Genomic DNA, 25,857 nt, shown 5'->3' on the forward strand with positions numbered 1-25,857 from the left:
AACCTCGGCATTCAAGGGGTCCCGACCTCTATCCCAGATAAAAACCTGGCAGAATACGTGGGGGACCTCTTTCAAGCTCTTCTCCCGGACTTCGAGAAGTCACAGCTCCTCCTGGACCGCACACATAGGATGCGCCCTCGCCGGGGAGTGGATACAGACCCCCCACCCGATGTCATTACCAGGGTTCATTTCTTCACGACGAAGGAAGCTATCGCCGCAATCAGCCGATCCCGTGATCTAATAACTTTCTAAGGCACCCCAATCCAAATTTATCAAGACTTGTCCGTTCTCACGCTCCAGAGGCGACGAGCTCTCCGACCTTTAGCAGCCTTCCTACAAGATCAACAAATTCGCTACCGGTGGCTCTTCCCCACGGCTCTCCAGTTTGCCTACAAAGGCACCCAGAGAAGAATCAGCCACTCGGAGGATGCTGAGCAGATCATGAACCCGACCCCTGCTGAAGCGCGATCACCCGTGAACGTAGAGAGGGCCTGCGACCCAGAACTCCCGAAATCGCCCACCACCAAAGTAAACTCATGGTCCAGAGTCCCGAGATTCAGAAAGAGGAAATAGCTACACAAAGAATTCTACCATCTTTAAGGAACAAAATGACCCCACTGATCGTGGCAATGGGCCCCACCCTACAGCCCATGCCCACTTCTGAGGACTAATCCATCTGCGTCCTTGGAAGACGATACCCACAAGTTTAGCCATGTTGGCTAAGGACAGTTACATGGCCACGTTGGCCGAGAGGGGGTGCTGGACACACAAACCTGCCCCCCCTCCAGTTAATTTGGCACCTCCCCGTTGGAGGTTGGAGCAAAAAACTCAATGGCATGGAAACACGCAGATGCAAGATACAAGAGATGTTGGCTGATACAACCCCTTTCCCCGTTCGCCCACAAGTAGTGCCAATCCCCGCGCCCAGCCGCTCAGACCACTCCACTTTGAATTTCATCTCAATGAATGTCAGAGGCCTAAATTCCCCAGCTAAACGCAAATCTATATTACAGAAACTTCACAATGATGGGGCCACGGTGGCCATGCTGCAGGAAACACACCTATTGCCAGCCGACTTCGGACGTCTACGCTCCTGTCTCTTCCCGAACAATTTGGCGCATCTGGAAATGCCAAAAAAGGTGGTACAGCTATTCTCTTCAGGGAAGGGGTGGATCCTCAGATTCTTGACACGAAGCTTTGTCCGGGGGGCCGGTTTGTTGCCGTCAAGTGCCTGCTGCTTGGGGAACTATACTCCTTTGTGTCGATATATGCCCCCAACTCAGCTCAAGCTGCCTTCTACGAGGCCCTATGCACCACTCTCCCCGCCTTCCTGGAAGGCCAAGTCATTATCGGCGGCGACTTCAATGGTGTGCCGGACCCTACAGCTGACAAGTCCCATCCCCCATCATCCGGGGACTCACCTTGGCCCTGGCGCTGCTACACTTATTCAGATCCCTGGAAGTGGTGGATGCATGGATGGTCTTACACCCCTCTGAAAGAGACTACTCATTCTATTCCCACGTCCACAGAACATTTTCAAGGATCGACCTCCTCTGGTTTCTCCCCAGCTGCTTTCGGTCACCAACGAGGTCTCCATAGACCCACGGATTCTGTTGGATCATGGGCCAGTGTCCTTAGAAATCTGAGCTCAGGTCCCTCCTCACCCGGCCAGATGCAGATGGACGCTCTATGATCCTATTCTCAACGATATGCCGCTTAGGGACTGGATTGCCACCACAATCAAGAACTTTTTTCTGGAGAACCCCGTAACAGACACATCGCCCGCCAACACATGGGACACGATGAAGGCGGTTGTGAGGGGGGAGCTGATAGCACGAGGTGTTGCCTTCCATAAAACTAGACATCAGACCCGCTTGACCCTCGAGGAGGACCTCCGGAAAGCAGAGCGGACCCACAAAGAAAAAGGGTGGTCCCCGAAGACCCAACGAGCCCTCCGCATGGCACGGCAGAAGATTGAGGCCCAGTACGCCGAACATACAGCACATCAAATGGCCAAAGCGAAGCAATTTTATTACGCCAAAAACAATAAAGCTAACAGGCTACTGGTGGCCAAACTAGCCAAAGCAAAATGAAACAATACAATCGTTGGGTTTCGGGACACACAAGGCCGAATCCACTATGCAGAGCAGGACAAACAACGCCTGGCAGCTGAACACCTGACACAGATAATGACCGCTCCACCACGGGATCTGAAAGAACAAAGGGAATACCTTCATGGAGCAGCACTCCCCCGTACCCTGGACACTACCCGGGACCTCCTAGAAGCACCAATCTCCTCGGAGGAGGTGGATGAAGCTATAAAATCACTGAAAGCCCGTGCGCCAGGCCCGGATGGCTACACAACCAGGTTCTACAGAGTCTTCAAGCTCCAGCTACTAGCCCCACTGGTACAGCTATTCAATTCCTTTAGAGAGACCGGTGTGATAACTCCATCTATGCAAGAGTCCATCACCCAAACCCGGAGGCGACCCGAGATGCCCAGCCTCATATAGGCCCATCGCTCTCCTCAACATTGATGCCAATATTTACTCCAACAACCTGGCTACTCACCTAGCCCGCATCCTCCCAGACATAATTCAGCCCGACCAATGCGGCTTCCTGAAGAACCGATCTACGGCAGACAACATCCGCAGAGCTCTGAATTTGGTGGAACTAGCCACACGTGGAGACAAAAAGATGTTGCATATAGCGCTAGACGCAACCAAGGCATTCGACAAAGTGGACTGGACATTTATGAGGCTCACCCTGGAGTCATTTGGTTTTGGCCCGGAATTCCGCACGATGATTCTAGCCAATTATGAATCCCCCAGAACCCTACTCCGAATCAACGGCAATCTCTCAACCCCCATCTCGCTGACCTGCGGAACGAGACAGGGATGCCCGCTGTCCCCATTCCTATTTGCCCTGATCATGGAACCCTTCGCTCAACGAATTAGGCTGAACCATGCAATCAAGGGTCTCCAAGTAGGGACTTTGCACCATAAACTGGCCCTCTACGAGGACGATGTCTTGCTAACGATCACCGACCCGCAGATCGTTAACCCACGCCCTGGCCGAACTGAATGACTATGGGAAGGTCACAGGCTTTTCTATCAACTTTAATAAATCAACAGCGCTGGGAGTCGGACTCTCACCGAGAGAGCGAGAAGAGTTGATACCAATATGCCCGATCCAATGGAAGACGAAGGCGATCAACTACCTGGGGGTCCAGATCCCTGCCAAACCAACGGAGGTCTACCGAGTGAATTTTCCCCCGCTCTTTCAAGAACTGGAGACGGATTTGAAGCGCTGGGCCTCCCAGGAGATCTCCCTAATGGGAAGGATCACTGCATGTAAGATGAACCTGCTTCCAAGATTTTTGTATGCATGCTCAGCCCTCCCAGTGTTGATCCCGACCCCAGCACTCCAGAACCTACAGAGGAAGATGCTGCACTTTATTTGGAGGGGGAAAAAAGCCAGAATACCAAAGGACTCAATGATGGGGAACACGAAACTTGGTGGCCTGGGCGTCCCAGACCTTCAGAAATACCAGGTGGCGGCCCAATTAGCGTGCACCCAGGCATGGCAAACAATTACAAATCGTCCTAGGTGGGTGGACCTGGAACAGTCACGTCTAGCTCTACCCCTACGCTTTCTTCCCCACATCTCACCGGCGACCAGACGGCAGTGGCAGGAGCTATTGCTGTCCACCAGACATACTGTGGCCATTTGGGATAGGAAGCTGAAGCAGATGAAAGTCCCCAGGGGACTCAGCCCCTCATCCCCAGTCTTTATGAATCCTTTCTTTTCCCCGGGCTTGGCCCCCAGGAACTTCAAAAACTGGATTATGAGTGGCCTGGAGACCATAGGACAACTTTTCGAGGGAGGACAACTGCGCTCTTATGAACAATGTAAGGATAACTTCCACCTTCAAGAAACGGACAGATTCACTTACCTCCAACTGAGTCACTGGTGCTCCCACCCACAGATTTGTCAAGCAGCAACACGCCCGCCCACACCCACAGAACTCACTCTTAACGACCTTCCACTCCGAGGTAAGATCTCAACACTATACAAGCTCCTCCAAAAGGACTTTCTCACCTTCAAGTCCAGGGCCATGGCGCAATGGGAGGCAGACTTGGGACACCCCATAGAGGACCAGTCCTGGGTGGACATTTGGACCCGTACCCAATCAGCCTCCTCCTGTGTTACAAATAGGGAATGCACCCACAAAATCCTACTGAGATGGTACTATCCCCCCTTGAGATTGCACCACATGAATCAAGCGTTGGACCCGGCCTGCTGGAGACGATGCGGCCAGGTAGGATCCTTCTTCCACATGTGGTGGACCTGCCCCAAGGCCCAAACTTTCTGGAAAGAATGCCTGGCGGCCATTGCAGCAATGACACACATCACACTCCCACTAGAACCTGAACCTATCCTCTTAGGCGCCCCGATTCCAGGGAGTTACCCGCGCAAGGGCCCCAAAGCTAGACTCTTATCGCACTGCTTGCTGGCGGGCAGAATAGTGGAGGCCTGTACATGGAAGTCGGTGGAGGGCCCGCTCCTGCCCCTGTGGTGGATGAAACTGTGGGATGTACTCATTGCGGAGAAGGTGACTGCGGCCAGGGCGGGCGTTCTCCATCGCTTACAGAACATTTGGAACCCGATCCTCGAATTCGACTGGGAATTTCCAGCCTTAACATATAAACCCCAACTGGCCAGGAGGGTCTTGGAGAGCTGGTCCGCCCCGCAGGAGCGAGAACAAGAGGAGGGAGACTGATCCACTAAATGAACTCTGAGAGGGGACGGGGAAGCAATACTCTTGTGTATTAATGCATGCTAAATGTCGATTACAAATGTATGTAATGTTTCCTGCCATGTTAAAAAAGAAACATTTAAAAAAAAAAATTCAGATCCCGCGTACCCTATGGCTTAGCACTTTTTTCAAGAACATGAGAATAACCTGAATTTGCTTACGTTTTTTTCAGTGGCACACATCCCTATTCATCCCAGGGGTGGAGACCGTGTTTTAAAGCTAAGACAATTGGAAACCAGATTTATCCTGGACTTTGACACTAAGTTTCCCAAAGGACATAACCTGGATGAGGAGCTTTGCATGTTCTTAGGCACCTAACCTTTTCCATATGCATAATTCTTGTTGTGTTTTCTCTTTCTTTGATGTTTCTTGATTTCTTTTTTGGTTCAGGTGTTTTTCGTTGGCACTTATTTTTGTTTTATCCTTGGCCTGTCTGTATCATTTTTCACCTTATTTCATTGGTGTTTTTGTTTTTCTGTTTTAGACATATTTCTGTGTAATGTTTGAGCTGTTCTAGCACGATTTTGTTGGATCTGAGCTCTTTATTGTTTTTTCTAATAATTTTTTTGTAGTACTTTTGCCTTTTTTAATCTTTGTGGTTCCATCCCCTTTTCTACGCTGTCATCCAGTTGCCCTCTTTGCTCTGCATATTTGTATCAACAGATGCTGCCATTTCCCCTTTATATTTGCTATCCATTTTTCCCCAGCCTATGTTAGAATCATGACTATTGGTATTTTTTATACTTTTTAGTATAATAAGATGGACTTTGCTGTTTTACACATGTCCATGCTGCTATTTTAACCTTGCAAGTTTGCACACTTTGCTGCTGCTATGTACTTTTCTAACGAGAGTGGTACTTTACATTTTTGCACATATGGATACATGTAGATGCCTTTTTTCACATGTAGATACTGCCATTTTGGCCCGGAATATTTGCACATAACTATGTTGCCATTTTTGCTTGCACTTGCACTTTACTTCATCTGTTATTAGTGTCAGATTGCCGTTTCTTGCATTTTTGCACATGTAGATATCGCCACCTTGGTCTTGCATATTTGCACATCATCATGCTGCTATAATTTCTTGCACTTGCACTTTATTCCATCTGTCATTGGTGCCAGAATGCCATATTACTGTCTAGTTATGATTCACATATCTGAGATGTTTTTATCCTAACATGGGGCTGGGATATGGCATACTTATGTTTTAATTTACTGTCATTGATGGGTTTTTCTTAGTCTTTCAATTGTATGTGGAAAACTCCACTCATTCAACTGTTTGCGTATAATGACCTTTTTCCTTTAAAACTGTACATCATACTGGTGGAACTGTGGAACTGTGGGTTTGCCTGGCATGGAATGTCCGGTTCCGACCATACATGCATGGACCCCTTGTTACGACTTGTATTCAATGCACTATGCATCGCTTTGTCATTTGGCTCACATTGTTGGCCACTTTTGTCTTTCCATTCCATGAAGGCTGCCGCCTATTCTACCTCCCCAGGCACTTACCCAGTTCCACTGAAATAGCAAAAGGACTACATTTGTCAACTATTAATGTGCTCCGGTCCTTTGTTTCCTCACGTGATCAAGTGCTCAGTTGAGCATGAAACGCGTTGTGTGCGGGTCGTGCTTACGGGCGTCCTACCTCTGTTGTTGCTGCTGCCTTCCCGGCCGTGTTTTATACCTATGTTTTTTTATATTATACATTAAATTTTTGACCAATACTTTGTTGTGAGCTGTGCTATTTTTACTGATATTGGTTCTCCATCTGGCCCGCGGAGAGTGCGGTTCTCCTTTTTCCTCTTTGTTTCCTTAATATATATATATATATATATCTTGTCCTTCAGGGGCAAGTAGACTTTGCGTGTGTGAGCCAGAAGAGTGGGGCTGAGACTGTCTGGTCCCAGTCCATATCCTCTGGTGCCAAAGATCTGCTGCTGGACGAATGTGATGGCCAGTGGTTGTCCAAGATTGGACAACCCTGAGCTGTGTGAATGTTGCAGAACTTTACCATTCGTGAGCTTGGGCTAGCTACCAGCCTGAATCTTGGATAAAAGGAGAGATAAAAGGAGGGCTCCTGCAGCAATTTGACAGATCATCGATGGAACAGAGACTTCTAACAAGTAGATCAGCCCACTGATAACCCGAGGACGATCCATGCAGCTGACCAGCATCAACACCAATGATAGCCCGGTGATGCCCTGATCATCTACCCGGTCTCAGAAGACCATCATCGGTGCTTCGACCCTTGGATCTGTGGAAACAACCAGTCTTGACTCCTGTTCATGGATCCATGCCTTGGAAGCCTCCCTGGACCACCCGGTGTACTGACCAGCTCCTTTTAAGCTACAGCATTGCAGCCATAACCATTTCATTCAGAGCCCTGGGAATCTTCAGCTTATGCCATAATTTGCCCGTCCTATCAACTTCCTCCTTCTCATGACAAGGAAAGCTGAGCTGGGGCAGATTCTCTGTTCACTACTGGGTCATCACCTGTCGCCAGCTGACTGCAATTAAACCACTTTCAAATTTCTTGACTGGTCAATAAATCCAACTCAGATTCTGGCCCATTTGACTAAGTCCAATAACTCCATCACCCACTGCTCTAAACCTGTCTGGCGCCATTCACCCTGTGCAGTCTCCCGTTTCTGCTCATGTGTTCTTTTGGGGCCTTTCAATTGGAACAGCCTACACGTAGAAATCAAAAACATGTGCACCCGTCAGCGAATCAAAGTGTTTCTCAAAAGGCATATCTGCCCTGCTGTCATGTGATCATGTGGCATCAGCAAACCCCCTCCGCGGGCCCTCCCAGCCTTACCCTACCTGTTCTCAATGGTGTATCATTATAAACATTGCCCACCATTTTAATAATGCCTAGTAATCTGTGGGTCAGTATTCAATTTATCAATGTATCGCCTCCCTGGATCTGCTCCATTCTCTGTATTGTTCCCAGTGCAGAGGGTTTCTGGAGGATGCGCTGTTAGGAAGATCTTTCTTTTTGCAAATATTTTCTTGCTTCCTGGGAGCCTCCAGCACTACCGCTGGACCTTTTTGGATTTGTATTGACTTTACACATGAGGTCTCCCAACCTCACTCACTCACTTGCTGCATTCCTTTTTACTGTCATATCTTCCCCAGTATACTGGCATCTATGTTTGTTTTATGGTAAACAACCCTCCTGAAGTGGGCCACAAATTCCACCTTTTAATGTCATTTTGTGCGCATTTGCATACCCTTTTCCTTGTCTTAAGTAACATTTTGGGTACTTTTCCAGGCATCCCCCGAACACATGAATGGCAGTCGAAACAGGTTTATCTTTTTTTGGATACAAATCGTGTGCCGCCTTTTTAGCTGCTATAATGCATCTAGGAGAATGATAGACTAGCATTGTCTCTCCTTATGTTTTAAGTCCTGTTCAAGATGGCCTGAGTTTTGTTGGCTGTTCTTCTGCCTTGCCGCGTGAGGGTGGGTCCTTTCTCTTTGTTCACCTTGGAGGACTTCTTGCAGGAAGCTTGCATAGAGGTTCTTCTGTTTATGGAACCTGGTAGGAAGTAGGGAGGGGGATTATCTGCTCTCAATCCACATTCCTTTAGGGACACGGCTGTTGTTGGGAAGATTCTAAGAGGCTGCTTCTCCACCGTTGGGCAGCCACCTCCAAGTTTGATTGTTACAAGTCCACTTATTGGAGGACTTAGGTTACCGCCAACTTGAATTCTGGATGCAAGAGGAGCCGAAGAGATGATGAGATCTGAGGAAGAAGATTTCTAAGAAACGCTGGAGAACGTCTGCAAGAACCAGCACTGGCTCAGCCAACTCTACTGTGTTGCAAAGATCGAACTTCTAATCAACAGGGAAGACATTTGCAAGGCACTTTCCTCCCTTTAACTGGTGGGATGAACCAGTTAGCTGTCATGCTCCAGGTCCATTGCCTTTCCCGGCCGTAGGGATATTTGCAATTCCACTATATAACCTGGAAGCAGCTTTGCTCCACTGCAAAGACTTCTTCCTGGCCTAATGGCTGGAACACTTCATGGTCATCTTCAAGGCTCTCTACGATGCTATGGAAATAAATGGCTGTGCTGACCATCACCAGATGAGGAGCCTGTCGAGCGAAAGCCTTAAGTCTGACCGCCAAGCTGCTGAGCGCCTCCTGATCCTGCCCTGGTCAATGCAAGACATGTATCAGTCATGTTGTCCATGAGGGTCTCTGCTTCATTGTGGGTCCGATCCAGGCTGTCCCCTCAACCATCCAAGGTCTCCAGAGGAACAGAAAGGCAGCCATCAGTGATCTTCTTTGAACCTGTGAAACAACGACTTTGCATCCAGAAAACAATGGTGATACAAGTCTTCTCCAGAGACGTACCATTGCCTAAGGCAGTTTCTACCTTTCTGGGGGTTCAGGGGAATGCAATCACTTATATCTCTTCAACAGCCCCTTTCCCATTGGGTATGGATTTGTTGCAAAGTTCTGCTTAGCTTGCTATACCAAGCTGTCGCAGGGTGGTGGACTCTGGGTCAGTACTTCTGGGCCTCATCCGGTTGGACTCCAGAGGTGCCTCTTTAATCACCTTTTTACCTACTGCTTTGGCTCTGAACCTGTTACTTCTTTGCCCTTGATTGTCTATGTGAGTGTCCTCCCCTAGTGCTACTCACCTGGAATTCCATCAGACCTTTGTGGAAGTCCTACAGACTCTGAGACCCTCTCTAAAAAGGGGTTGGGCTGCTGAAGAGTAGCCTATTGGTGGTCTGAGCAGCCTTATAGGTGTATGTATTTTGTCCTAACAACTTCTTCCCTACTTTTAGCATTTTATAACTGAGTTTTACTTGTGCGCATTTCTAAGGTAGTGTGCAACCTATAGTGAGTTGCCTAACTGTGGAGTTCTAAATATGTATCTTGCTACTTTTGCCTACCTTTGATTACTTTAAGCCTGCCTATAGTGTTTAGCGTTAGTAACCTGTTCCGTGGGCTGTACTGTGGGGTAAAAGCCAGGATGTTACCCACCAGTATAGCCCATGGAACGGGTTACTAATGCTATTAGCACCCCGGGTACCCAACGCGGTAACTTGCGGTGTTAAAAAAAGTGTTTTCATTTAAAGAACGGGGCGTGCGTGATATCCTGTTCATTGAATGAAACAACTTTGCCAAGATGGCCCCCATGGTTGTGGGATGCAGGGCTCCATTACAGAGACCCTCTTCCATAGCGGCTGGAAAACCGAGATGCGGGGAAGAAGCTCCGGCAGTGGGTGGTGGCATAGCCGTGCCACCACCACAATCAGGTAAGTGGGGCTAGGGAAAGGTTGGGATTAAATACAAAAAAAGAAGGGGAAAAGGTGGGTGAGTGTGGAGAAGATGGTGGAGCAGGGCAGGGGAAGCAATCATCGGGTTCCATGGAACGGGGGCTGAGATCGGGAGGGAGTATCAGCCCGCGAACCAAGGAACCTGATTGGCTGCGCCCTAGACTCGTATGCTAATAATAGATACACAATCTAGCTTATATTTAATTACCTGTCTGTTGACCTCTTACTTTATTTGTACATTTTAGTTTGGCTCGACTCCTAATCCTTGCTACCTAAGAAGATTTGTTATGTCTGACTCTGAATGAGTTGCCCTACATTGGCTTTTCCAAGTCCTACCCCACGTACGGATCCTCTTAACATGTCTAATAAATACAAATAAAAATGCATTCGCACCATTGTGGTTCATTGCAGGTTTGTGGTGAACTGTAGCAAGATGCATATAATAAATAAATAAACTGGCAAAAACGCAGCTAGCCATGCTTAAGCTGGCCGAAGGGTTTGAGGATTACTTTGAAAAGAAATGAGGCACGCATCAATATTCGGTGGTACGAGAGTGGAGGTGAGCACGTCCTCTTCTGATACAGGTATGTCCATTTAGTATCAGGAGGTGGCCTACTTCCTGTGAAGGGATGATGATAAGTAGAAAGATCCGGGGGTGGGAGGCACTACTGGATGTTACAGGTACGTATTCAATAGAAAGTAGTACTGGTATACAGGATGATAAACTGATATGTCTAGTTGAGAAGGGTAAACTTCAGGTGCAGCTGGGAAGATCTCGAGGCCACTCGGGATCCAGAATACAAAGGCACAGAACACACCCTGGACGTTGCCGACCAGGAACCCAATGCTGCACTCCTCATGGGATAATATCAAGACAGGTTAAACAGAGAACGCAACAACGTTAATTCTACAGTGCAGTGTATAGACAGCAAAGAAACAACAATGATACAATTTGAGCTGTAGAGATGCTTGGGTAAACCAAACGCGGTCAATAAAAAGAATGTATAAAGTTATATCACAATTACATCATTGGTAATAACTTTTTGGAGTTTTCAACATAAAAAAGCACTCCTAGGTGATGTTTGGTGCCCGAACATCTCTACAGCTCAAATTGTATCATTGTTGTTTTTGAATCACTGTCTTGTGACAATCTTTACTGTAGAGTTAACAGTGCAATACAGAGAGTCTTTTATATATAAACACTGGCGTTCTCTGTTTAACCTGTCTTGAGTCAGTTTGGTTGATTTCCTCTCTTTACTCCAGCAGGCAGACAGAAATATTGAAAGATGATTATACTTTAATGACTATGAAATTATGATTAATTTATGAGCAGATGCGTATAGTGCTCGCCACAAAATTACAACTTTACTGCCTCAACTATTATGGATGACTGACTCATTGGAGTAACGGTTCCCCCCCATTTCAGTTGAGATATTTGATCTGGGATATTATCCCTTGAGGAGTGCAGCATTGGGTTCCTGGTCGGCAACGTCCAGGGTGTGTTCTGTGCCAAGGGATGATGATAACCCATCTGTCCCAGATCAGGGAACAGAAGGTCCTACTCAAGTACCACATTCCTTTCATATTATAATACTTCCGAGGACTTACTTTCACAAGACGGGCAACACTGGCCCTTGACCTTGCCCGGGTGACTGCATTGCGCAGGAGAGCAGCTGCGATCCATGCGGTCACAAGAAACCTCACCAGCCTGTAAAGAATAAAAAAAAGTTGGAGCAAAGGAAATACAAGTCCAGGGACAAAGAACAAGAGTGAATTCCTGGTCACTACAACGAGGATACCTTCAGGTAACCTCCAGGTGACATCTGATGTGTACTTACCATGCAACGGCAGTTCAGGCAGGGATCTCGCGGGGAGATGAACACAGCCCCAGCACTGTAGACCTCAGAGTCATACTCACATTCTTCACATCTGCAAGAAACAGAGAGCATAGCTTCATTGCTGGGTATCTCCAATTACGCGTAGCATGGGCCGCTCTATCCCAAACATTGCCATAGAGTGACATGCCATGGACAGAACAATCGCTGTCTATTATCAGAGATGCACACCACAGACAAGCCCATCACTGTCTATTACCAGGCACACCTACCATGGACAGCTGTGCGCCTCTGTGTGAGGGGAGACACATGGGACGGACAGATCTATCACAGTTTTTTCCAGCAGTGCTCAACATGGAAAACGTTCTCCCTTGTACTACCAGTACTACCAGAGGCGTACCATGCACAGACCCCATCACTGCATATTTCCAGAGACACATAACATGGACAGGTACAACACTGTGTATTACCAAAAGCATATGCAATGGACAGCTCTATCCTGCTAATGGGAGGATAGATCAGGGGCAAGGTGCTCGCCTTGGCAGCAAGACAACACAGCGCACAACCGGTTCGATCACCGGGTTCGCGCTTAGAAACCTCTGGGTGTTAAGCGCATTATAACTAACCTATCATATCATATCATGTCTGCCACTATATGAAAAACAGAACACAAATCCATCACTGTCTGTTACCAGACCCAGACGACATTCAATCCCAACACTCTACAGCTGGGAGTTGTTCTCACATTCCTCACAGGTGCATGACGGTGCACACAGCTCTGTTTCTGTGTATTGTGTGACACACATACCAAGCGTAGCTTTACGCTTCTGTGCTAAGCAAGTCACAACAACCCATTTCTTGCTATTTTCAACAGTGCACACCATGGACAGCCGCATCTCTTGTACTGGCAGAGATACAGGATGCTCAGACCCATCACTGTATATCACCAGACACACATATGATGGACAACCCCAACATCGTCCTCATTATCAGAAATGGACCGCTCCACCTCTGTTTGTTACCAGAGACACATAGGACAGATAACCCCATTATTTAAGCAATAAAGCTGAATTCTGAAGGACATAGGCGGAAAAGGCCTTCAGCCCAAGTTAAAGTTCTGAGAAAAGGATGGGCATTTATAGAGGGCCAAAGGGCATTATTACAAGATAATGGCCCACGTACGGAGGCATTATTGGTATTAGAATATTCCACCCAAATAAGGTAAAACATTCTGCTTAAAACTAGGGAAGACAAAGGAGAAACATTATACAGTTGTGTCAGAGGACATACTTAAATATTATTGTTCGAAGCTGTGGAGAATAAAGCTTCTTATGTTTCTGGAAGTTTGACTTATGGGCCTGAGCAAAGTAAGAGTGCACAAGGAGGGCTCAGGGACAAATAAGAGGACATATTGTCTGCAGCTGTGAGCAATAAGGCAATTAGAACCCAGGCCGGTTGTTAGGCGTTCATCACAAAACCCTGGTGCATCCAACTTCTCCCAGGCTCCCCTGTGGCTCCACTTCCATACCATGGATATGAATATCAGACTTCACTCCCTTGGCCACAAGGATGGAGTCGTGGGTGAGCCAGAGGGACGGCAGATGCCCCGGAGCACCGAAGGGAGGAAAGAGCAGTGGGAGAGAATAGGTTGCGATGGGATAAGGTACATGTTGGGGAGCGAGTGGTGGAGCATTTTGTGGCAGGACAACTGTTGGAATCCTAACAGGTATCAGGATCCTTGGCCACACCAGTTCATATTCCCTGGAAGTCTAGACCCTGATTGGCTGTCAGGATTCCAATGTTCTTACCCAGGAGCTAATTTATCAATAATACCCAAACCGGCAGGCCGGATCAGGTATTATTGCTATTAGCATCCACGTTTGTAATCTGGAAACCCGGGGTGCTAAGAGGAAAGTGTTTTGATTCAATGGATGGGACGCCATGTGACGTACCGTTTATTGAACCAAAATACTTACTAAAGATGGCCACCATGGATCAGGAGGTCAGGGCCACATATTGAGCCCCTCTTCCATTTCCATGGCGGTAACGGAGCGGCAGCAGCATCAGGTAAGTGGGTCTGAGAGGGATGGAACATTTGAAGGTATGGGAGGCTGGGGGAAGATGGCGGGGCGGGAGAAACAGCCATCAGGTTGCATGGAAAGCAGACTTGGATCCATAGATTCAGCCCACGATCCAAGCAACCTGATTGGTTGTGTCACTGCCCTAGGTGCTAATACAAATGAGTACCCGGCGAGGGGTGTGTGTCGGCCTCTCAGCCAATGAGGAGGCTAGTAACAGAGGAATTACCAACAATAATCCCCCCACTCTGAGCCTCCTCAAGGCTGGAGGCCACCCTCTTCCCCCGCCGAGGTCTGAGGTAAGTGCATGCTCCCCAACCCCTCCACAGACTTCCCTTGCTCTTCATCGGGAGTCGACACACTGGAAACACTTCTGTCTCCAGCACGTCCGCTCCCGATTTGCGACAGGCCGCCATGGAAAGGAAGAAGGGACTACAAATAGTCCCTTCTGTCCTTTCCATGGTGGCCATTTTTTTGTTTACTTTGTTTCCTGTTGCTTTCAATGGGCGCCATGGAAAGGGAAAATGGACTTCCTTTTCCCTTCCCCAGCGGCCATTTTGTTAATTTTTTTTTCTGTTTCCGAAAACTGGAAAAACAAATGCTTTTAGTACCCCAGTGTTATGGGCCGGGGTACTAATAGCAATAAGCCCCTTGCAGGGGGGGCATTACCACTTCAAGTAATGCCCAGGGGCCTTTGTTAACTATGTAACTATGGGCCCTGGGGCATTAACTGAAGTGGTAATGCCCGCCCCTTGCTTGGGGCTTATTGCTTAATTATTGCCCTCTGTGAGTGCAGGTCTGATGGCCATACTAGAAATTATGTGCTCTGAGATAGAATTAAAGGACAATTGGAGTAATAGGTTTGAATGAGATTTAAAGGAGGACCATAACACCCACAACAGCCTAAGTGTGGGGTCTATAAAGCAAATAATACTCCCTTTGCTTTTAGAGTAAGTAGCATAAGTACATACATTGAAGTTGTTATTACATATCCGCCTGGGTTAATTTCAGCAAACTGGCTTTAAGTATGCACCATACTTCTGGTAGCCTTGGAATGTAGGCTTCTGAGCAATTTGTGCTCCGTTCTGTACTGGTTAGTACCACTGACATATTGTCCAATGAGAGCACTCTTTCAACATTCCAAGGGTTATAATTAATCAATAAACCCTGACGGGTAGGGTCTTTACCGGGCCAGGTAAATCCAAGCCAGTTAGATAGCTTATTTCTTTCAGCCTCCCTGCATGTTATACAGGGATGCTAAATGCTTTTTTTTCAAGGTGAGAAACTGCGGTTTCTCAAATTGAATACAAATCTACAAACCAAGATGGCCACCATGGATTAGGGAGAAGGAAACTGCACGCAGTCCCTCCTCCCTTTCCATGGTGGCCATAGTCATGACGGATATGCACACGCTATGTAAAAAGGAGCACAAGGTAAAGGGGGATGTGAAATGTCTTTTGGGCATGGAGGGGAAAGGAAGCGTGGGTGCGCACTTACTGGAATCCCAGCGGGGAAGATGGCGGCCTCCCGTTTCTGAAGAGGCTGAGAGAGAGGTCTTTACCATGAAGTAAAGACCCCATTCAGAGCCTCCTGATTGGCTGGGAGGCTACCACTCCCTCCCACTGCCACCCCCACACCCCACAGGGTGCTAATATGTATTACGAGAGAGAAAAAAAAGAATCCATCACTCCTTATTATAAGATACAAAGACAACATAGAACTTAGTCTGTGTCTATTCGACACCATGGCATGACAGATTGTCTCTAACGAATAACAAGTTATCTCTGCAAAGTAATGGCTCCTTTCCTGAATCAGAGATAAGTGTCCACAATTCTTAAAATGGGGGATATACAAGTCTACATGGTCACACAAAACCATCACACTTGTTACAGGGGTCAAGTCCTAAAAATGTAAGTGGGGGGAATCATCAGCAAACGCAATGGGATGTCACGTCGCCAGAAATGTGCATATCAAGGCGAAATATGCACATTTTATTTAAGTGGCTTTGCATAACCACCCAAATTGAACAGGACGAATGGCATAAAATCAACACAAATACAAAACCAAGAGCGGATATTTTCGTCTAATAGTTTTTTTGAAAATGTTAAAAGGTGTCCATGTTTTAAACTCCAAGAACCAGTACCAATGGTTTCCCTGGGACTTGCAGTACCGAAATGGGATATTTCCCCTTTAGTTGCTTGTTATTTTCAATCAGGTAATGTAGCGCAGTGGTGAAGTGTCCGGCCTACAAACCTGATAACTGTGGTTTGATCCCTTAGGGCGGCTATAATTCATATATTCAGAGGACAACCAATATTTCTCTTTTAACTAGGGGGGACTGAGTCCCCCCTCTGAATAAAATGGGTGGGCTACGTCCCCCCCCCCCGCGTGTACCCTCGACTTGAGCCCTGCACATGTAAGAGGTGCTGTTAACATTTATTTCTTAAAATACAGCATATATTTTAATAGTCACATTTCTTCATTTAAAGATATGATTTCAGCAAACTGTAATCCCCATTAGATTCAGATTCGCGGCCTCATTCTCACAGTGAAACCAGAGGCGATGGAGATCTGTTGAGGCGTGGAGGCGAGCCTTACCTGGGGCAGCAGTCTCCTGGCCTCCGCATGGGGTTCCTGCAGTCCACTCGAGGGCACACCACCAGGGTGCACATGACGGAGCCACTCTGAAGAAGAGAAAGCAAACTGGAGGACGCTGGACATTTCATGGGCATTGAGATTGAGATGTTTGTTTCGTAGCAACATCCTACTGCAAGATCAGAATGCATTTCAAGCGTTGACTCTCTAACGTCTGAGAAAAGGCACACAAAGGAAGCCCGGGGCATTGCAAAGCCATTTAACCAAAACCAGACTGTTCTTCTGACATCTATCGAATGCGATGAATTCAACTCGTGACAGTTATAGAAATTCTGAAGACCCAGTTCTAAAAGACTATTGGCATGGGTCAGGCACATACGATTGTTTAGTTGTGGGAGTAGCTTCCATATCGAGGGACTCACAGAGTACAGGTGAAGGAGTGTCCCAGTTAACAGAGAGCATCTTTGTTGTAGAATCGAGTTTCAAATGTATGTAAAAACGCGAGAAATCCCAGACATGAAGATTGTTCTAACCTATTTGGAAACAATTACAACCCGCTCCAAAAATCAACAGCCGCAAACAAAAAAATCATGAAGCAGGAACAAATCCCTGTCACGTTTTCCCTATATATGGCTACAGCAACTCCATGTTGGTGGCCTAAGGAATGGAGGCTAAAGAAGAATCGCTAGCAAAATAACCAAATAGATTTCTAAGGAGCGTTGAAGTATATCTCCGCCCAGGAATGGCTATGAGCGGCGCGCGCGCGCAGAGTATTAACACAATCAACCTGAGAGGGGATCTGTCCCATGAAATGTATTTGAGTGCAGGAAGTACATTCTACTCTTAATCGATTTCCCCAAATGCCGCCCCTATGGAAATCTGTGCGCGCGCAATAAAGATTATTTTTTATACCTGGAGCAAGAGTGCAGCTATGAAACCACAAATGGGTGAGGCGTTGTGTCTAGTGCACACTCACGGGAATCATTCCTTGTGGGATTCACTCTAAGATTAGCAATTGCTGTAAAATTACCTTCCCAATAAAGCTGACCATTGAACTATTGAGACAGCTATAATACAGCACAGGCTGACCCGGCTACTTTCAAAATCCAAGATAATGTTTCTGCAATACAATGATGGCAATGTGCTGTTTACATGAATTGGATTGGTTCAGCAACCTCAAGTAACAGTCGAGGGCACTGCACATTCTGTTCCTCTTCCATGCTCGACTGCTGGGGCTTTTCATTTCAATCATGTATTCTTCATTTGGAGGCTTTAACATCTCCTCCATCTTCTCGAACTGCCAACAGTGATTTGCAGAAGGTGGTCTCATAGTTACAGTGGAAGGTGATACATAATATGTTGTACCTCTTAACAATGCAAACCTACGTGATGTTCATTAAGGGGAATCCAGGGGGAACGAAGTAAGGCTCTCGTTTGTTTAGGCTGCGGTGAGGAAGGGTGAGCAAATTAAGTTTAGGTTGGGGTGAGGACGGGTGGGCAAAATAAATATAGACCAGATTCCATGTCATCATTTCACTGCCTTTGGAACGGATACAAGCATGTCCCCAGACATCATTTTCAAGTGAGAATACTTTATTTCCTATTAACTTACTAAATTTGGAGTACAATTATTTTTCGGACCGTAAAAAGTAATTCACATTGATAATAGGAGTATTTTATAGGCTAGTGGAAACATATTTAACTCTAGAATATGTCTTTTTTTTTTTAAATCCATACTTCTTAGAACAAGGTAATTCATGCTAATTATGAGCAAGTCTGTGTCTTAAAGTTGTGTTTACTATCATGCAGAACTATGACTAGAGTTACTTCCTCTACCCTGCTCGGCTGGTTCCATTAACAACCAATATCAGTGTAACTTTGTGGGTGGAAACAGGAAGTAGGCTTCTAGGTGTCCATTCTTTCCTAGTTTTAGCTGGGCATATTTTGACGCCCTGCTTTTTGTTGGGAGTATTTGCCTGTTTTTAGGGAATAAAAGTGTCTGGTTCCCCACTTAGCTGTAGGGCCAAAATGAATAAGTGTTGTCGCTGCTCTGTTGTCAGGGAAATACAATGTTGATAGGAAGTAGTGCAGGTCATATCATGAATGGGCTCATACCAAAATACCTCAGCTCATAACTGAGAAGCCCAAAATACCGAATTTCGAGAGCCCCATTTCACCACATACATATGTGGGGGTGGGTTAAGTTAATAAAAATGGTGGACGGGTATGTGCGGGTCTCGTGGGCCGGAGGGGTCTTCCCTGCATGTATATTTGGTGGAATGGGGTAAATAAAACAACAAATTCTGTATTTTAGGCTTCAAAATTTTGTTTTCGAAAATGTTCACATAGATCCCCCTGAATCACTTAATTGGTGCATAAACTCTTATTGCCATGTTTTCTGTTACAGACTTTTTGGTTTGTTAATATTCTGTCTGGCTAATAATATTTCATGTCATAATTGTTTGCCGACCTCATGAGCTATGATAAGCGACACATGTACTGAATTGCATCTGAGCAGTGATCACCAATCCACAAAATACTAAAAACGCATTGTGTATTTTGAGCATACAATGCTTTGTTTTGATACATACTAGATACTGTGGGAGAATCAAAGTCTTGGTTTGGTTGATGAGCAATCTTAGAAGCACCTACAAAGCACTATCTGTAGCCAATGTATGTGGAGAAGGTCCTCATTGTGACCCTGCTTATACCGATTCTTTTTAAGGAGTTGTAATGGCAGTGGACGGTTACATTCCATTTCTTTCCGAGATTATAGCTCACTAACTACACATGCTCACAAAGTGGCTTACTTCGTTAGTAAGTTGCACACATGGAAAATCATTTGTGTGCAAACGCAAACAATTTCAGCATTCAGAGAAAATTAATTAGAGGGAGCACTCTTAGCCAAAGACTAGATTTTCAACTTACCACTGATGTTTGTTGTACTGTGCACATTGTCCATTGTGATCGCATGATTACACTGTAGCGAACTTTGATGACTGTAAATGTGTTCCCCGAAAAGTATTGTGAAGGCAACTGTTTCGAAAATGCACCCTGACTTCTTGGAGGTATTTGGCAGTGGTTGTTAAAGGTTTTCCAACACCTGTCACTATTTCTACTTAGATATGTGCATTTGGACCAGTTTAATACTATGCCCTAGAGAGTCCAAATTAATTTGGAGTGTCGATGCTTGCCTTAAGGATTTTTAGAGCATGTTCCTGTGTGGTAAAATGTCTGGTTCCCATTTGTTCCCACCCTTGCCTTTGTGTGTTGTGTGCTTACCACCAGGAATAGGCCTTCAGTATGTAGCAAGAGCAGGTTGTGTCTTAAGGGCAATGCATTATGTGCCGTGCAGGCACTAGGGACTTTGCACTGTTTTATTAGAATGTCTTGTTTCCATTTCCCCAGTCCCTCCACCCTCCCGGTCTCTATATGTTGTGTGTCTATCTGTGAAAATCTACCTCAATAAAGGATTGGCGGTGAGGAGAGTGCTCAAAAACATAACAGTTTTTGTACATATGCTGGGTATTTTAAGTATTGCAGATTATGTAAAAGTATATATTTTCAGTTTCTCAGTGTGGTGTATTTTCAAGAGGTATGGGTGGGTGGGCTGATTGTACCTTTGTGTCAGCCTGCTGCCCCCCCTACCAGAGAGTTTTGCCTTGTCGCTCTGTCCATGTTTACTTACATTTCAAAAATGGTTGAGCACTCCTTTATTGACAGGTGTGTTAGCCCCCCCAACCCCTTTAGGTTTGGTCAGTGTAGCTCCCTCAACAGAGGGTTTTACAAAACCTTCCTTAACAAGTAGCAATGCTGGCATCTTTTGTGGGCACAGCTTCATGAAAGTAATTAACAGTGGTAATCCTGGCATGTATTGTAATTGGTTTATTTAATACCAAGATGTTTCGAAGCGCGAACCCGGGGTTCAAACCTGTGTTGCTCCGCGCTGTCTTGCTTCCAAGGCGAGCACGTTGCCCCTGAGCTGTCCTCCAGAGACTTGGCTGTCTTCCTTCCATCTGAGGTCAGAAATTACCCTATAAGGTAATGCACTTTTGCAGGATTCCTGCAAAGTAAACACAGTCAGTGCTTTCGCTGTCTAAACTGGCTGGTGGAAAAAGGGCTGTCTGGTCATAATCCACATTTCAGCCCAATTGGCATTTTGTTGCTGGGTGGATTCAGGCTAGCTGTCTGCCCTCTATTTGACAACCACTACCAGTTCAAGTGGTGCAGGTCCTTACTACTGGAGGGTTAGGGTTTCTGTCAACACACATTTAGCATAAAAGGTGAGGATCTGCAGTCATTGGAGATATCAACCACTGGAGCCAAGTATACGCTGCTTAATGTCGAACAGAAGGGCGACGCAGGACTTCTCTTTCTATCAACCCTCTCTCAGCCAACCACGGCGTATCAAAGCTCTGCCTTCCACTCGACAGTGGACACCTGAACCTGGTGCCTCCCACCGTTGGACTGGTGGCCGAAAGAAGTCTGGAATCCTGCTTTGCTTTCCTTGCATCCCAGAACTTGTAAGAGTCGTGGGGCATGCAATTGGCCTGCAGTCTCCTTGAAATGGCTTGCACCTGTGCATGGATAGCCCCCCCCCCGCCTTGGGGATGGAAACTCTGCGAGCATGTTCCCTGCACTCCTGCTGCCTGCTGACCATGTGCAGGGTCGATTCAACTGCTGCTCCCATCAGCTGGTGCTGTGGGATCCTGCAGCAATGTGGGAATCTAAGTAGAGCTGCCTTCACCCCTTTCATGGGTACCTACTTTTGTCCCGTGACCAGTGATTCTCATTCTCAAGATCCATAGTTGTTTAATTTGCAGTCTAGAAGTCTGGGTAGCTTGTATGTACTTAAGTCTCCCTCTTCCCCATTGAAATGCATTGGATGTGAAGTCCACCTGCAGCTATCCTTGCCCTACCATAGGTGCTGCAGCCAGGGTAAATCGGGGTCTCCCCTAGACATGTTGGCGGTCTGTCATTTCCTCTGCAGGAAACTTCATGTGGATAACGTTCAAGCCACTTTCGAGTCTCCATTTTTCTGTTCAGCCAGTCAAGCCATTGGTCACTTTTCACATCTCCCTACAAGTACCCAACACACCAGCGAGCTCATTGTGCCACAGGCGGAACGTGTATATAAAAACGTAAAAGTCAGGCATAGACATTTACACTTTGAATTCATGTTCCGCCTCATTTTCAAGGGGAGGAGGATCGTAGGTTTTGATTCCGCCGTCCCCTTCCTCCCCACCATAAAAATTCCCCTTCCCCCGCATTTGCAACAGGATGTATTTTCATGCTGGCGCAAACACTGTGGATTCCTACTATGGAGTGCTCCAGCTTTTTACACCAGTAAAAAGCAAGCAGACTCCATAGGAATCCATTGTAAACGCAGCCCGCCATGCATGCATGCCAGGCACCGTTTACTCAATGTGAATGGCAGAGTGCAAAAGGGCTGTGTACACGCATGTGCGCCACCTTTTTACACTCCCCTTTTGCAGTCCAAAGGAGGACAATTACACGGCGGCGCTCTTTTTAAACAAAAGCGTACATCTAATACGTTCCCGTTGTGTTTTTACGGGGGAATCAAAAATGAGCCCCTGTAAGTGTTACTCAGCTGTGATACTGTGAACATTGTAACATGATAGGGCGTGTTTATATTTATTAAGAAGAGTGCTGTGGCCTTATAATACTGTAAGGCTTGTAATGTGTGCCCAACACTATTTTCCCCCTTTAGAATACTATAACAGTATTGCCTTGAAACTGTGTTCATAGTAAAGTGGTGTGTGGTGTGTGGTTACAACTATTGTTTCTTAACTTCACTCTCTTTTTATTTTATGGAGATATAGTTTTTATTTTGTAATGTTTTTATCTTAATGCAAGTGCATTCGAAATAAATGGTACTAAGTGAAAATGAGAGAAAACTAAAAAGATCGATTTGGAATGAGCGGTCGTTCTAAATCGATCTAGCAGCCCCTGCCGCACACAAGTGCGCACAGGGGCTGACAGGTGAGTGTCTGTGTGTGTCTGCTTGAGTGTGTGTCTGTGTGAGTGTTTGCGTGTACGGATGTGTGTGGACTTGGTGTGTGTTGTGCTGGGAAGGGGGTGGTGCAGTGGGGAAAGAGGAGTTTGAGGGGATGACCCTCCATTTTACATAACAACCAACGGGAGATGGTGGGGAAGGGATCACCTTGGGGGGTGGGGAGCATGTCATATTGCTGCATTTTAAAGCCGACACAAAAAAGGCCAAAATACCAAGAAAGAGTTTGGTTGTGTGATCCTCTAGGTTGGCTTCCCAGACCGCTACATCATTTGTGCAATTAGCACATTTTGTCAAGAGCATCCCAGAAAAACACACAGTTGTTAGGCCACCTACAAAGACTTCTCATACATTCTCCCTCCCTCCCCCAACCCCCCCACAACACCTAATCTGATCAGGATCACCCATTTTAAGAGTATCAGTCGGAGTTAAACCTCATATCTTCTGGCCCTAGAACACCATTTGTTTTTGTTAAAAGAGCTAAAAAGATCTCTTTTTTTAAGTGGTTCCTGGATGGTGAGATGGAGTGGGTCGTTGAGGTCAACGGCAGATGGATGTAAACATTAACGCCTCAAGACTCGATGTGCGTCTCCCCTGGGGCTGCAAGTTTAGGGCCAATGATATAGTGAAATGTATCAAAACACTGTATTGTGTAATCAGTCCACAGGCGTCACTGCATAGACCACGCCCCTTTCATAGTGTCTTTAGTGAAGCCCCCACCTTTTTCATCCAGGTAAAAGCACAGTTTGAAAGGCTGGCGGGGATGGGCAAACTTACATCACACGAGCACAAGCTGCAGGGATCCTGGCTGTCGGTGAACGTCTGCTTATTCCGGTACTCCTTCCCATGATAAAAGCAACCTACAGGAAACAAAGGAGAGGCCATCAGCAACCTGCGAGGAGGCACTCCAGCTGTGCAGAGATGGAGTGAGTCACGGCTTCTGCCTCAAGCCAGTCCAGACTTCTTTCAGGAACCTGCTAGAGACAAGATACCACAAGAAAGAGAAATGATCACGCTAAGATAGCTCAACAAGTCAAGTGTTTGTTTACACTTCTGTGTTCAACCTGCCCCAGGTTCGACTTCCAGCAACCTAGTCCTTCAACCAACAGAGATTGATCAATGCAGTGCAATTAAATTGGGCAATGCCTTTTTTACAGTGCTGGGTGGCTCGAGAAATGGGCTGCAATAGCAGAAGGGAAATCTTTCAAATCGGAAACATTTTTTAACAACACACATTGTTTCATTTCCAATACAGGTGAGCTTTAGCGGTGGTGACGTCACTAGCGTACAATTCAGTAAAAAGCCTCAGATGCGCTACACTAAGGTTCAGTGTTTTCAAAGTCCAGCATTCGCCCAAAAGCGCCTTTGTGCTGAGAAACTGAAGACTGTGCAGGAACAGAGAGAGCAAGACATATACCCTGCACGTTGAGAAAAACTATTGCAGGAAGAAGAGTCTGTCTTCAGTTGCTTCTGAAGCTTAAGTGGACTTCAGAGAGCAAGACAGATCCACAAGCCAGCTGCCTGAACCGAAGAGGAGCAGCCACCCATCCACTGGCCGTGGCACGGAGGACCTGGGAGAAGATGAAGATCAGCTGAGCGATGTACACTACACAGATCCATAACGAGGTATTCAAATGATCAGGGCGTCCCGAATGGACGAAAAACTCTAGTGAGACAGACAAGTGTAAAAAGGTGCTTTACTCATACTGAGTTCATTAACATGACATATTTGAAGTGCTCTTAAGTACACAGGACAAAAGACATATCATCATACCATTGGGCTTTGCTGACCAATAGGACAGGAATTAATGCACATCCAGTGCTAAACATTGGAGACAATTATTACACAACATATTGTACAGAGAGAACAACAGAGGGTTCCCATTCTATGTAGCTGGGATCCGTCCAATGATCGGAATCCGCTGATTCAAACAGCTGAAAGATGACAGTATTGACATTAAACACTGTAATTAAAAAATGTCGACACAAGTGTGTTTCGGCACGTTTTTACACTTGTCTGTCTCACTAGAGTTTTTCGTCATCCCAGTTCCCTGCAGCATTCTGCTTCTTCCTGTGACTTACCTGCTCAGCCTCTTCCAGTCATGGAAATGGAAGAGGGGCTCTGCATCAGCCATTTCCATGCTGGCCTTCAATGCCACCACCTGTAGCACCTCAGGTGGCATGCTCGCTGAACAGTGATTCAGCCAAAAGGAAGGGTTTCATTTAAGAGTTTTAGGCATAACTGTGATCATTAAGTTTTTTTTTTTTAATTAGAAATTGGGCGTGGTCTGATTCATTCCCCGCTCATACTTAAGAGAATCGTGACATCATTGGCAAATCCTAATCAATGAAGCCAGTAGACAGAGGCATGCGTGAAAGAGCAGTGGTGACAGTGCTGAGCCACATGGCACGCCACACTTGGGAGCCCTGGAAGAAGATGTAAAAGGGGCAGCAGGACCACTAGTTGAGTTCCCTCTTTCAAAGAATTCTCAATTCCATCAGGTGTACTGCTATGCAGACTAGATTTGAAAAGATGGCTAGGATCAAGTGACCTTAACAGCACAGAGCAGAACACAGAATCGGAAGTCTTTCTTCCCTGGCCATGGTCAGGTGACATTCCACAAGGCACCACATTCGGTAGAAATGGTCTATATATGGGGGGGCGCTGTTGAGCAGCTGGCAAGATGGCTGCCTAGCTTTTGAGCTCCGTGGCCCACTGACCGCAATCCGCTACCAACGGCGGAATCCTGCTATTTAAACCCCTGTAGATGGATTCCTGAGCATCCTGTGACGGCTGGGCGCATACAGTGTTAAAACTGCAGACATCCGATTAGCCGTAGCCAAGATACAAACGACTGTGCCGGCCGGCCCGTGTGAGGCCGCTGGGCTTGCCTCCTGTGGTGTTGGAGGTTGGCACTGCTGCCGTGTCCCCGGGCTGTGCTGGCCTGCTGCTGCGAGGGGGACGCTGCCGGCGGGCCCCCTGGGTGTGCTGGAGGGTGCGGAGGCGTTGTGAGGGAACGAGGAGCTGGAGAGTGAAGCCGCGACCCTGGCGTATCATCCGCCCCCCTGCCCCCACGGGCATCGGCCAACTGCGGGCGGCGAAGGTAGGTGCCCCCAGGGGGGGAGTGTGCGGTGGCGCTGCTGCTCTGATCGGCCACCTTGCCTGAGCCTCCGCAGGCCCCGGTGACATCGGTT

At 46.7% G+C, this 25,857-nt stretch overlaps 1 protein-coding gene across 1 annotated transcript in view; it reads right to left on the reverse strand.

Annotated features, from left to right (window-relative positions):
* Positions 1–25,857, reverse strand: part of KCP (kielin cysteine rich BMP regulator) — an 823,409-nt gene that overhangs the window by 307,269 nt on the left and 490,283 nt on the right. Inside the window, exons 22-25 of the mRNA XM_069629543.1 lie at positions 23,440–23,522; positions 16,632–16,717; positions 11,959–12,049; positions 11,729–11,828 (exon numbers count right to left, since the gene is read on the reverse strand). Coding sequence (XP_069485644.1) covers positions 11,729–11,828; positions 11,959–12,049; positions 16,632–16,717; positions 23,440–23,522 — 360 coding nt within the window. The remainder of the gene's footprint in view (positions 1–11,728; positions 11,829–11,958; positions 12,050–16,631; positions 16,718–23,439; positions 23,523–25,857) is intronic.

Source organism: Ambystoma mexicanum, chromosome 12 (genome assembly GCF_040938575.1).
Source record: "Ambystoma mexicanum isolate Mex_15411 chromosome 12, UKY_AmexF1_1, whole genome shotgun sequence".
NCBI classification, from domain to species: Eukaryota; Metazoa; Chordata; class Amphibia; order Caudata; family Ambystomatidae; genus Ambystoma; species Ambystoma mexicanum.